Below are 14,324 nucleotides of genomic sequence, written 5' to 3' on the forward strand. Positions count from 1 at the left end.
AAGAGGAAGAAGAAAAAGGTAAAGATAAAGATTATGAACAACAAATACATATCTATCAACAAGTGAATCTAAAAATCAAGTGAATAAATAATCTGATGAACAGAATAAACTGGTGAATATAATAGAATCAGGGGCATAGAAAGGGAGTGGACTGACAATTCTCATGGGGAACGGGGTGTAGGGGGTGCGGGAAGAGACTGGACAAAAATAGTACACCTATGGATGAGGACAGTGGGGGGGGGGGGCCGGTAAGGGCAGAGGGTGGAGTGGGAACCTGGTGGAGGGGAGCTATCTATGGGGGAAAAAAGAGGAACAACTGTAATAATCTGAACAATAAAGATTTAATTTTAAAAAATAATAAATAAAATATATTAAAATAATTCAATTGCTCAGTGGATAGAGCATCACCCTGCCAAGTGAAGGTTTGATTCTGGTCAAGGGCACGTGCCTGGGTTGTGGGCTTAATCCCCAGTAGGGGGTGTGCATGAGGCTCCCGATAGATGATTCTCTTTCATCATTGATGTTTCTACCTCTCTCTCCCTTTCCCTTCCTCTCTGAAAGCAATAAAAAGTACATTTTAAGCCCTAACCAGTTTTGCTCAGTGGATAGAGCATCGGCCAGCAGACTGAAGGGTCCCAGGTTCGATTCCAGTCAAGGACATGTACCTTGGTTGCGGGCACATCTCCAGTAAGGGGTGTGCAGGAGGCAGCTGATCAATGTTTCTCTCTCATCGATGTTTCTAACTCTCTATCCCTCTCCCTTCCTCTTTGTAAAAAATCAATAAAATATATATATTTAAATATATATATACATATGTATATATATATTTATACACACAGACACATATATTTAAAAATCAATGGAAAAAATATCCTTGGGTGAAGATTAACAAAAAAAAGAAAAATTGTAGATAAACACAATACTTGGAACCTCCCACAACCACATCAAAATTATAACTAAACTACAGAACAACCATTATTGAGAACCACCTGAAATCTAACTGAACAGAATTCCTATAAATAAGGATATAAATAAGAAGCCATATTGAGCCTGGTAGGATTGTCAGAGACATGGAACAGGCTGGTCCCACACCCACATGTAATGGTTAAAAATTGGGAGGAATATCTTGGCAGTGGAGGTTCCCCGTGAGGAGTGATTGGTCCCAGCCCCATACCTTACCCCCTAGACCAGGGTTCCAGTGCTGGGAAGAGAAGTCCCCATAACTTCTGACTGTAAAAACCAGTGGGGATTGTGGCTGAGTGAAACAAAGGGCTGCTCGAGTCCCAGGTGTTCCTCTTAAAGTGTCCACACATGAACTTACTTGAAATCACTCACTCTGAACTCCAGTGCTGGGGCAGCAGCTTGAGAGGTGCCAGGGACATACAGGGAAGAATTAAATTGCTTGACATCAGAATGAGAGCTGGAGGGGCAGCTTTCTCCCAGGTGTGCTAGCAGAGGTCATTGTTCCCTTCCTAAGCCCTCCCCTATCCCTGGAGTTAGCAGACACCAATCTGACCAATATGTCTTTATCAACCTGGCTAACACACTTTGCCCCACCCTGAGACTTCCATCCACCCAGCTTACAGGTCTATCCAACCTGTTTCCAGTGGTTTTTCCATACAAACAGCCTGTCTTGGCTCAAGCTGCCGACTTTCCTAAAACCTCTCAATCAACTGGCATCTAGCTTCTGCATACAGAGTACTTCTTGCTAAGTAGCCCCAAGCCTGGCACAAGTAGCAGGCATCAGCAGGCATCTGCAGATCGCTTTGTAGCTCATGCTTGGTGGCCCCAGGCAGGCCACAAGTGGCAGCTGACCTTGGCCTGCACCTCCCAGGAAGCCCCAATGCCAGCACACCTGGTAGATGGCTTCAGACCATGCCAAAGCATCACCCACCACCTCCATGAGTGGCACACTCAGAGGTGGACTTAGCAGGTACCTAAGCCCCTCTTTTTTTTTTTTTAAAGTATATTTTGTTGATTTTTTTACAGAGAGGAAGGGAGAGGGCTAGAGAGTTAGAAACATCGATGAGAGAGAAACATCGATCAGCTGCCTTTTGCACACCCCCTATTGGAGATGTGCCCGCAACCAAGGTACATATCCTTGACTGGAATCGAACCTGGGACCCTTCAGTCCACAGGCCAACACTCTATCCACTGAGCCAAACTGGTCAGGGCTACCTGAGTCCCTCTTAAGGGAGTTATGCTTCTTGGGGTCAGCAAATGCTTCATGGTGGTCATGGCCAGTCCTTGCAGCCAATCAGCCTGGATAAATTCCTCCCATTGAGGTGCCAAAAGCAATCAAGGCTTGACTACAATAGGAGGGTGCACACAGCCCACATGGGGGCATACTTTGAGCACCCAACTTGGGTAACTGGGAAGGCTGTGCCACTGGGCCCTACAGGAAACCTACTATATAAGGTGATTCTACCAAGTCTGGGACATATAGCAGCTCTATCTAATACATAGGACCAAACACAGGGAGGCAGATAAAATAAGAAGATAAAGAAACATATCTCAAATGAAAGAACAGAACAAAACTCCAGAAAAAGAATTAAACAAAAAGGAGGCAAGTAATCTATTAGATGCAGAGTTTAAACTGTTGGTTAAAAGGATGCATAATGAATTTAGGGGAAGAATAGAGGACCTGAGTGAGAACTTCAACAAAGATAGGAAACACAAAGATGAATCAGTCCAAAGTAAAGAATACATTAACTGAAATGAAGAATACATTACAGGGAATCAATAGTAGAGTAGATGAAGGAGAGGGTCAAAAAAGTGGTTTGGAAGATAAGGAAGCAAAAGACATCCAATCAGGAAAAAAAAAAAGGAAAAGAATTTTAAGAAATGAGGATAGTGTAATAAGCCTCTGGGACAACTTCAAGTGAACCAACATTCCCATCATGGGAGTGCCAGAGGAGAAGAGAGAAAGTAAGAAATTGAAAACCTGTGTGAAAAAATATAATGATGGAAAATTTCCCTAACATGGTGAAAGAGACAAACATACAAGTCCAGTTAGTGCAGAGAGTCCCAAACAAGATGAACCCAAAGAGATCCACACCAAGGCACATCATAACTAAAATACCAAAGGTTAGCCTTAGCCTCAGTTGATTGGAGCCACATATATGAGGAAACTGACAGCTGTTTCTCTCATATCTTTGTTTCTCTCTCTCTCTCTCCCCTTTTCTCTTTCTCTCTCCCTTACTCTCTCTCTAAAAACCAGTGGAAACATATCCTCAGGTGAGAATTAAAAATAAAAAAGCCAAGGTTAAAGACAAAAAGAGAATCTTAAAAGTAGCAAGAGAAAAGCAGTTACTTACAAGGGAGCTCCCATAAGACTATTGGCTAATTTTTCAACAGAATCTTTGCAGGCCAGCAAGACTATCACTTATAACTAAAGAACAGATAAATAATTTCCCAGACCAAAAACAAAAACAAAGACAAAAGCCAAAGGAATGTATCACCTCCAAACCATATTACAACAAATGTTGAAGGAGAAGAAGAAGAAGAAGAAGAGGAAGAAGAAGAAGAAGAAGAAAAATTTAAAAATATGAATAATAAAATGGCAATAAATACACATCTATCAACAATTATTTTAAAGGCAAATGGATTAAATGCTTCAGTCAAAGACATACAGTGGCTGACTACATAACAAAACAAGACTCTTACATAAGCTGTATACAAAAAACTCACTTCAGCACAGACTGAAAGTTAAGGGATGGAAAAGGATTTTTCAAGAAAATGGAAATGAACCAAAAAAAAGCTGCATTAGCAGTACTCATACCAGACACAACAGACTTTTAAAAACAAATTTATCTTTATTTTTTAAAGTATTACAGATCCAGACATAATAGACTTTACAACAAAGGCTATAACAAGAGTCAATGAAGGACCCAGCAATTCTACTTCTGAGTATTAATCCTAAGAAATCCAAAACACTAAATCAAAATTCCCTCTTCCCAACTGGCAATGGCAGAAGCAGACACAGCCTTTTGGCCTTAGGTACGTGAGTGGGTGTGAGTGTGTCACTGCTGGTGAGCTGGAGTGATGTGGCAGGGAGGGAAGCCAGGAATGTAATCTTTTCAAAACAAAATTAAATATTTTGAGACTAAATAAATAAATAATAAAATAAAACACTAAATTGAAAAGACATATGCATTCATATGTTCATTGCAGCATTATTTACAACTAGTGGCCCGGTGCACGAAATTCATGCTTGGAGCGGGGGTTCCCTCAGCCCAGCCTGCACCCTCTCCAATTGGGGACCCCTTGGCAGTTGGACATCCTTCTCGCAATCTGGGTGCAGTTAAACTGGCAGTTGGACATCCTTCTCGCAATCTGGGACCACTGGCTCCTAACCACTCACCTGCCTGCCTGCCTGATCATCCCTAACTGCCTCTGCCTGCCTGATCACCCCTAACCTCTCTGCCTGCCTGCCTGATTGCCCCTAACTGCTCTTTCCTGCTAGCCTGATCTCACCAACTGCCCTCTTCTGCCAGCCAATTTGGTTCCAATTGGTTGGGTTCTATGCCAGTCAGTGTCAAAAGCTTTGCCTCCTAGGCAGCCATTGGATCCTCACAGTTCACCCAGATTTGGTTCTGATTGGTTGGTTTCTATGCCAGTCAGCGTCTCCGGGCCTATCTCTGGGCCTGATCAGAGAGGCAGAGCTAATCAGCAGCCCCCCCCACACACACACACACACCCCCACTGTGGAGGCCTGGAGAGAAAAAGAGGCTTGGCTGCTGGCAAAGCCCAGAGAGAGAGACAATGGCTAATCAACAGCTGCCACAGGGGCTGCGGATCAGACTCTGCCTCTCTCTGCGGGCCTCTCTCTGGGCCTGATCCCCAGTCCCCTTGGTAGTCAGTGCTGGGTTGCCATGGCAACCCAGCACTGACTGCAGGACTGACTTCTGGTGTTCGGTGGAGCCTTCAGTCAGTTATTATGGACCCTGGGTTTTTATATATTAGGATAGCCAAGATATGGAAGCAACTTAAGTGTCCATCAATAGATGAGTGGATAAAGAAGTGGGGCATATATACAATGGAATATGATGCAGCCATAAAAAGAAATGAAATTTTGCCATCTGTAGCAGCATGGATGGACCTAAGTAGAGGGTATTGTAATGAGTGCAATAAGTTAGACAGAAAATGACAAATGTCAGATGATTTAACTTATATGTGGAAACTAAAAACAAAACAAACAAGCAGGACAGAAAAAGAATCATAGATATATAAAACATTTTGAAGGTTGCCAGATGGGGGAGGGTGGGTTGATGGGATGGGTGAAAAAAGTGAAGGAATTTAGAAGTACAAATTAGTACAGCATAAGGAATATAGTCAATAATATTGTAATAACTATGTATGGTGTCAGATGGGTACCAGATTTATTGGGGTGATCACTTCATAAGTTACATAAATGCCTAATCACAGGGTTGTACACATGAAACTAATATAATATTGCATGTCAACTGTAATTTAAAAAGAAAAATTGTGTTAGAAACGCTGGTCAACAGTTTCACAGGAATGAGACAAACACTCAAAAGTGGATTGGCAGGGCAGATTTACTTCTTCAGAAGGGTTCAGTCACAGGCTGAAAATCATGGGCAAGGCACCCCAAAGGGGAAGTCCCTCCGAGAAGAGGAAGGGGCCGGTGAGGCGGAGCCTAAGATGGCGACCCCCTGAGAATCTGAAGGTCAAATCAAAATGGCGGAACCCATGACAGCGGGGGAACTCCTTTCTTTGACAGAAAAGATCGCTGGTTCACTCTCACAATGGGAAAATACAAAAAAAGTAGAAATTAGAAAATCATTGTGATTTCTATTATTTTAATGTAACTATGTGATGATTTTTGGTTATATGTCCTTTCAGTCTTTTTTTTTTTCAAGTTCAGTTTCTATTCTTATGTTCAGGTAAGAGCAACTTCCTCGGTCCTATTTGCTTCCTCACCCTTTCTAGAAACTCACGTTCCTGTTTCTGTTTCTGTTTCTTGGCGCCACAAGTGATTCTGGCTTAGGTCATCCTGGGGGCATCTGAGCACGGGGCCTGGCGAGGGGCTTTCATTCCATCTTGGCGTCCGGAGGACTAGGCATCCCTGAGGCTTCTGAAAGCAGTTCCACGCGAGGAACACTGCGAAATATCCCCGCGTCGCCGGAGTAAGTGGCCAACCTTCCCAGAGGGCTCCCTGGACAAGCACCGCCTCCTCTGAATATCGGCCTGTCCGGGCTCCAGGCGCCCCAGCTTCGGGACCCGCGCCGCGCAGGCGGCTGGGCTGGGGCGCGCGATGGACCGGCGGGCGGGAGGCGGGGCCGGCCGGGGGGCGGAGGGACGCAGCGGCCGCCCGCCGCAGAGAGGAAGTCCTCCTCTTCGGGTTCCCGCGCCCGCCCGGCTGCCTCTCTCGGCCTCCCTCGGCTGGTGGGGGTGAGTAGCCGCCAGGGCCCGTCTTTCGGCTCCTGTGCCCTCCTAGGAATCTGCGAGGAACTCCGAGCTCACGGGGCCCCTGCGTGGGGGCGAGGTGTGCGCCGCCAGCCCAGCCCTCCAGGTGTGGCCCCCCGACCGCCAGCGCCCTGGGGTGGGAACGGAAGACAGGGGCCCCGGGCGCACCACGGTCCTTCCGCACCGGCGTCGGGGCGGCCCTTTCTCGTCTGCCCCCACTCGGTCCCGTGGCCCAGACGTCGCCGGGAGGCTTCCGGCTCGCAGCCGCCCGGTGCGCACGGAGCCGAGGCGGGAGAGGGGGGACCCGCGCGGCTCCATGGTTCACTCCCTTTGCCGCGAGGCCCTGGCCTTCGGGGGGTTGGGAGAGGTTTTGTCCTTTCCGCCCCACGTGAACCTCGGGTTTGGCAGCCGTCTGTGGGGCCTCAGCCCGCCACAATGCAGGGGGAGCAGAGTGGAGATCGGGTGAGGACTTCCAGACACCCCGCCCGGTGTGGCTTAGACCGGGGGCCGCGGGGTCCCACCCTAGAGAAGAGAAAGGCAACAAGAATGGATGGGTCGGCCCCAGATCCGAACCCAAACAGAGATGCAGACCTTGGACTCTGGTCGATAGCACTTTCCCCAACACCTGCCTCAGTGAGGCCAGAGTGAAATTATGTGCAAATACTGGCTGGTGGTAGAAAACAGTTTGAGTGACTCAGGAGACTGGGAGAGCTCTGAAATCCTCAGTAACCAAGAGGCTGCGGTGGCAGGGGTTTATTTATTCATTCACCCACCAGCAGTAGTGTGCAGTCAGTGCTGGGCTAGTGGTAGGACAGAGGGGGACCAGCTTGAGGAGCACAGTTAAGACCTCTGTAGAGTTGGCTTTGGGTTTGGGCCTGGGCCTTCTGGGATTGGATTGGCCTTCATCTGATGGGCCTGGAAGGGGTTGAGGAGTAGGATGGGAACCCCGCATGAGTGCCCCCACCTTTTCAGGCAACTGCCTCATTCCACCACCATCCTGCCTGACTTTCCTGCCAAGCCATATCTGCTAACTCAAGCCTCACTCAGTGGCATCTCAGCTGGCCTTTTCCTAGAAGGGAGCTGCAGAAGGAGGGGTTTTTCCACATTCCATCTCCACCCATCTGAAGCTTATGGCAGGGTCTGATTTGGGGAGGACACTCCTGGGCCTGAGGCTATGCTATCTTGGGGCCTGGGACTCCACTGGGAGTAACTGTTCTGGAAGAGAGGTCTCAGAGCTAGGAGGGAAGAGGGAGGGGAGTCCTGTGGTTTTTAAAGATGAGGTGGACAGACCTCTAGTGAGGCATTATTGGGGAAAGGACATCTGCTGCCCAGAGTGTGAGCTGTTTTGTCCCTCCTGGGGTGGGAGGAACGCAAGGAGAGATGCAGGGCAGCACCACAGGAGGGGCACTTAAAGGCAACATCTCACAGGCTCCCTTGAGCACTCTGGATGCCTGTGCTGTGCTGCGCACAGGTTCATGAGGGACAGGGTGCTGTCTCATGGGAATGGAGACACAGACTGGTGGCTAATATATTGTTGGGATGCAGGCCTTGGGGGTGTTGGTGTAAAGAACTGTGGGAACATGGGGTGAGTTGCTGTTAGTTTTGTTTTTTTTTTCAATTACAGTTTATAGTCAGTATTATTTTGTATTACCTTCAGGTATCCAGCATAACCAGCCGTGGGCAAACTACGGCCCGCGGGCTGGATCCGGCCTGTTTGAAATGAATAAAACTAAAAAAAAAAAAGACCATACCCTTTTATGTAATGATGTTTACTTTGAATTTATATTAGTTCACACAAACACTCCATCCATGCTTTTGTTCCGGCCCTCCAGTCCAGTTTAAGAACCCATTGTGGCCCTCGAGTCAAAAAGTTTGCCCACCCCTGGGTTAGACAATCACATACTTAACAGAGTGTTCCCCTTATATTTCCATCTGGTACCATACATAGTTATTACAATACTAGAGGCCCAGTGCACAACATTTGTGCACGGGAAGGGTCCCTGGCAGCTGCCAGCTGGGGCCTTCCTTTGTTCCACACTGCCCCCTGGTGGTCAGCGCACATCATAGCAAGCAATCAAAATCCCGGTCGATCGAACTCCCAAGGGGACACTTTGCATAGTAGGCTTTTATATATATAAATTTATTGACTACTAGAGGCCCGATGCACGAAATTCATGCAAGAGTAGGCCTTCCTTCCCGCAGCTGCTGGCACCAGCTTCCCTCTCGCACCCGGGACCCTTCATCCAGAAGGTCATCCGGGAGGACATCCGATCTAATTAGCATATTATGCTTTCATTATTATAGATATTTCCTATGCTGTACTTTACATCTGAATGGTTACCAATCTGTACTTCTCAATCACTTCACTTTTTTTTCACTCAGTCTCCCAACTCCCCTCCCAGGTTGCTGTTAGTTTCATTTGAGGAGGTTAGGCTATCTGAGATGGACTCTGAAGGATGAATGGGAGCTTTCCAGCTGCAGAAGAAGGAAAAATGCACTCAGGGCAGTGCAAAGAATTCTGGGGGAGAGTTGTCTAGATGGAAAAGGGGTGTCTCTAGATGGGAAAGGGCATTGCATACCCTGCTCCGAGGCCTTGCCCAGGGCAGCTCACAGCCTTAGCCAGCCTGGGAGACTAATTGGAGGATCTGGAGGTTCCACTTATTTGTTAATGAGAATGGCTTGTTCAGGAGCCCCAGGCACCTAAACTCAGGAAGGATGAGGGCATACAGGGGAAGAAGGATATTTGATGATGGAGCCTTCCAGGGCAGGAGTCTTGAAGGTAATGAATGATGTTATCTTTCTGTTTAGTGCATGGTAGAGGGATTGGGGACTGGGACGAGAAGCTGTAACTGTCAGTGTTCATGGCCAAGCAGCCATCCTAATCAAGGACTATGTGTGTCCTGGTGGTGGTACTCAGGATTCTGGCTCTGGACTTTCAGCTCACGAGAACCCTCACTCTAGATTTGGGGCCTTGGGAAGTGCCCATTTGCCAGGCTGGGGCTGTGGAGGGCAGCACAGGCCTGGAATGCCCCCTTTATACCAGCTGCCCACCCCATTGGGCCTCCCACACACAGGATCTGATTAGAAGCTCCTTGGTTGCCACACCTGATTGGCCACTTCTAGAGGCTACTACATGTATTCTTGCCCAAAGCCACTGACAGGTCTGAAAAGGACAGCTAATTGAGAATGGTGACCATGACATACATAGCTCACTATAAGTCAGATGCACTCACAGAGAATTTTATGTGCATTAATTAGCTCATTTGGAAATCACGGTAATCAGAAACTAGGTTATCCCTGTTCTTTAGATGGGAAAACTGAGGCATGGAAAGGTTAAATAACTTGCCCTGGGTCACAACTGATGGAGTCAGACTCTGGAGTTCTAGCTCCAACCATTACGCTGCTCTGCCTGGATTCCCAGCTTCTCACTGCTCCATTCCCCAAATGGGGCCCATCCACCTTTGCATCTCATACCTGTTAGACTTTGAGGGTGAAGGACTGAGAGAAGAATCATGAACTTTCTGTGATTCTCCTCCCTTGAAGGTAGCCCAGGTGACAAGACAATGATGATGTGCATGGGAGAGGGTGATGCTTTACAGGGCACTGTTTTGGACCCTCTCCATGGGATGTCTCCTCAAGAACCATCCCTCAGGCCCTGCAGCCTCCTACTCCTGACTCAGTCCTTCCCTCTCCTCTTCCTGCCTGCATCGGTCAAAATGGGGAAGATAGGAATGTAAAGGCAAACATCATCTGGATGAAACACAAAACAACTACTTTAGGAAGTTCTCCAGCCTTGCAAATCAAATTCTAGGTTGTTGTGGGGCTTTTTTGGTATTTGTGTCAAGGGTCCTAGAAGCTACCAACTTAGAAAACAAGAAGTGGTTTGTTTTAAGTTATCCCCTCCCCTCAGTATTCCTATCAGTTTCTGGATGGTAGAACTGGTGCTGGAGGTGGAGTTTCAAAGGGGAAAAGAGTACCTTTGAAGTCATAAACCAGATTTAAAAGACCACTTACCTCAGGCCCATAGAGTAGGCAGTCTGCTCTGGTGGAAGAGTGGGAATGCCCAGGAGAGGGCTGCACAGAAGTGGAGCTGCCACCATGCCAAGAGAGGCCTGTCTACTGGGGCTAGGATGCCAGGGTCCCATGGAGCTTTTTGCAAAGCTTTATGCCAGGACTTCTGCCTGGTCTCAATGGGAACCCCCAGCTGGCAGTTAGTAAGCTTCTGCCATAAGGGGAACCAAGATGGCAATGTAGGTAACACTGGTACTCACTGTCTCCCATAACCACATCAAAGTTATAACCAAAATACAGAACAACCATCATTCAGATCTGCCTGTAATCTGGCTGAATGGAAGTCCTACAACTAGAGAAGTAAAAAAAGAAAGTACATTGAGACTGGTAGGAGGGGCAGAGGCTCAGAATGGCTGGTCCAACACCCATGTATGGTGTTTTTAATTTTTATTTTTATTGGGAGGGATATCTCCTCTGTGGAAGCCTCCCATGAGGAGCAAGGGGTCCCATTCCCACACCAGATTCCCAGCCCAGGGTTCCAGAGCTGGGAAGAGAAGCCCCGTAACTTCAGGTTGTAAAAACCAGCTGGGATTGTGACTGAGTGACAAGGAGGCTGCTGGAGACCCAGGCAGTTCCTCTTAAAGGGCCGGTGCACAAATTTGGAATTGCTCCCTCTGGGCTCTAGTACTGGGGCAGCAGCTTTGGGGGAAATCCAGAGACATACAGGGAGGAACTAGATTGTCTGGCATTGGGGCAGGAACTCCAGTTGGGTGGCTTTTTCCCAGACCAGAGGGCTCACAAGAGTCATTGTTCCTGTGCTGGAACCTCCCCCATACCAGAGATGACTGGCAGCCATATCTGAGTTTAGCTTCACCAAGTTGATTCCCTGAGACTCAGTCCATTCCAATTTGCAGCCCTACCCAAGCTGTTTGCCGGAGCTTTTCTGTATGAATGGCCTGTCCTTGCTCAGGCTTCAGATTTTGCTAAAATTTCTTAAACAAGCATCAGCTGGCATCAGCATGCCCCATACTTACTAATAAGAGGCCCAAGAACCGGCACTAGCAGCAGCCTACCTGCTTCATAGCTTGGCCTCGCCTGGGTACTTCCAAGCCCAATGCAAGTGCAGCCATCTGCAGATGGCTCTGTAGCTCCTAATGGCCCCAGGCAATGGCTAACTTTGCACTTCCCTGGAGGCCCCAGAGTCAGTACACCTGGTGGACAATTTCAGACCATAGCAGATTACAACTCTACACATCCACAAGCAACACACTCAAGGGTTAGACTCAATGAGCACCAAAGCCCCACTGAAGCAAGTCCTGCTCCATAGGGTGTCTCCTGCATAGCAGCTCTTCTACTATAATCACAGCTGGTCCTCACAGCCAACTGGCCTGGAGGTCAACTCCTCCCAGTGATGCCAACAGAAATTGAGGCTCAGCTACAAGACTGTGCTACACAGCCCACACAGGAGCACACCTAGAGTGCCCAGCTGAGGTGATGGGGGAGGCTGAGCTACTGGGCCCCACAGAATACCTACTATACAAGGCCACTCTACCAATTCCAGGAGACATAGCAGCTCTACTTAATACATAGAAATAAACACAGGGAAGCAGCCAAAATATAAAGACAAAGAAACATGTCACAAATGAAAGAACAGGAGAAACTCTGGAAAAAGAAGTAAATAAAATGGAAGCAAACTACTAGATACAGAGTTCAAAACAACATTTATAAGGTTACTCAAGGATTTTAATGAGAACTGCAAAGGACTTGGTGAGACTTTCAAGGATTTTAGTGAGAATATCAAAGACATGAAAAAGGACCAGTCAGAAATTAAGCATGCACTAACTGAAATAAAGAATAATTTACAGGGATTCAACAGTAGAGGAGAGGATTTCGAGGATAAAGTCAACGATTTGGAATATGAGGAAGCATAAAACACCCAATCAGATGAGCAAAAAGAAAAAAGAATCCAAAAATAATGAAGCTAGTGTAAGGAGCCTCTGGGACAACTTCAAGTGTACCAACATTCTCATTATGGGGGTGCCAGAAGGAACAGAGAGAGAGAGCAAGATATTGAAAACCTATTTGAAGACATAATGACAGAAAACTTTCCCCTACCTGGTGAAAGAAATAGACTTATAAGTCCAGGAAGCGCAGAGAGTCCCAAACAAGAGGAACTCAAAGAGACCCACATCAAGACACTTCATAATTAAAACGCCAAGGGTTAAAGACAAAGAGAGAATCTTAAAAGCAGGAAGAGAAAAGCAGTTAGTTACCTACAAGGAAGCACCCATATGACTGTCAGCTGATTTCTCAACAGAAACTTTGTAGTCCAGAAGGGAGTGGCAAGAAATATTCAAAGTGATGAATAGCAAGACCTACAGCCAAGATTACTCTACCTGGCAAAGCTGTCATTTAGAATTGAAGATTAGATAAAAAGCTTCACAGACCAAAAAAATCTAAAGGAGTTCATCACCACCAGACCAGTATCACATGAAATGTTGAAGGGTATTTTTTTCATTATCAGCCAGTTTGTGCTTTATTGACTTGAAGATGCTCAGGCCTTGACTGTGTACTTCTGCAGGGGGTATAGCTGCTCCTTCTGCTGCTGCTTCTTGGTCTTCAGATTCTCTTCATGCTTGTTGAGATGGAGGTGCATGGCACATGTTTTCTTGGGCCGTAGATCCAGGGGCTTGTACTTCTTTCCCTTGTAGAATTTCCTGAGGCTTTCTTTCTGAGTCTGGTTAATGACGGTAAGAACATGGGTGATAGACTTGCCAACAACTCGGATCTTCGAAAGCTTGAAAGTTGTGCTGCCTGTCACTTTGGCTACACGCCTCAGCTGGGATAGCTCCACCTTCAGATCATCCAGGTGTTTTAGCAGCTCCTCCTTCTTGCCAAGAGGGTCCCCAGCCTTAATTTTGGTCATGGCTGAATAAGCCGAGAAAGCTTGAAGGGTATTTTTTAAGAAGAGAAGGAAGAAGTAGGAGGAGGAGGAGGATAAATATGAACAGTAAATGATAATAAATGCTTATCTATCACAATTGAGTCTAAAAATAAAAAATAAACAAAGAATCTAATGAACAAAATAAACTGATGAATAAAATAGAACCAGAGGCATGGAAACATGGAACAGACTGACGAACCTCAGAGGGAAAAGGGGGGTTTGGGGAGGGCGGGAAGAGATTAACCAAATACCTTATATGCATATATGCATAACCTATGGACACAGAAGTGCTGAAGGCCTGGGGCAGGGTGGGAATGGGGTGGAAGGGGCCAATGCGGGGGGAAAAGGGAGACATCTGTAATCTCAACAATAAAGATTTTTTTAAAAAAAGCTCCTGCCCTGCTGATGGCTGTACTGACCAGTGGACAGATCAATGTTCACCTTATATGCTCGTACTTAACAAACCCCCTTTCTTCAGAGAAAGGGAAGTGAGTGCAACTGCGGGGTGGGGGTGGGGGGTCCATGATTGGAATTCCAAATGCAGTTGTGTCTATGTAGGGAGTCCAACTTACTGAATATTCCCATGCTTGTCCTATGTAGACCCTTGGCCCTGAACTTTATCTGATGCCAACGATAATGTATTTCTGTCACTGGGCATCTGCATCTGTACTTGATTTAATTTGCATAACCATGTGTCTCATTTTAATTCTCATGCTAATTCTGTGAAGTTCTGCAGATATGAAACATCCATGGTGGGGGTGTTTCTCATATATGTGCTCATATTTGAACAAGTGTTCAGGGGGCTGCAGCCTGTGACTGGCCATGTCCGAAGAGTACTGCTTGGAATACCTCCCTCCCTCAACCTCCCCGTTCCCCCTCTTGCCCCCCACAAATGAATGGAGAGACTTTTGAATGGCCATTATATGTTGGGCACTTTCTC

At 46.8% G+C, this 14,324-nt stretch overlaps 2 protein-coding genes across 3 annotated transcripts in view; one reads left to right on the forward strand and one right to left on the reverse strand.

The window, feature by feature from the left end:
* The first annotated feature begins 6,314 nt into the window (after positions 1-6,314).
* Positions 6,315-14,324, forward strand: part of BID (BH3 interacting domain death agonist) — a 58,088-nt gene continuing 50,078 nt past the window's right edge. The window contains exon 1 of one of the 2 annotated variants that reach the window (XM_081083528.1): positions 6,315-6,414. The gene's annotated coding sequence lies outside the window, so the exon portion shown is untranslated. The remainder of the gene's footprint in view (positions 6,415-14,324) is intronic. The other variant, XM_081083527.1, reaches the window with a different exon arrangement.
* LOC308513457 (large ribosomal subunit protein uL29-like) lies at positions 11,701-13,483 on the reverse strand. Its single transcript, XM_081083529.1, has one exon. It carries the CDS (start codon positions 13,364-13,366, stop codon positions 12,995-12,997), a length of 372 nt encoding a protein of 123 aa, XP_080939655.1. The 5' UTR covers positions 13,367-13,483; the 3' UTR covers positions 11,701-12,994.

The sequence above is a fragment of the Myotis nattereri genome (assembly GCF_964212035.1).
Source record: "Myotis nattereri genome assembly, chromosome: 2".
NCBI lineage: Eukaryota > Metazoa > Chordata > Mammalia > Chiroptera > Vespertilionidae > Myotis > Myotis nattereri.

Excerpts from the sequence above, each read along its gene's own strand:
- LOC308513457 (XM_081083529.1), bottom strand. The coding sequence starts at position 13,366 with ATGACCAAAATTAAGGCTGGGGACCCTCTTGGCAAGAAGGAGGAGCTG.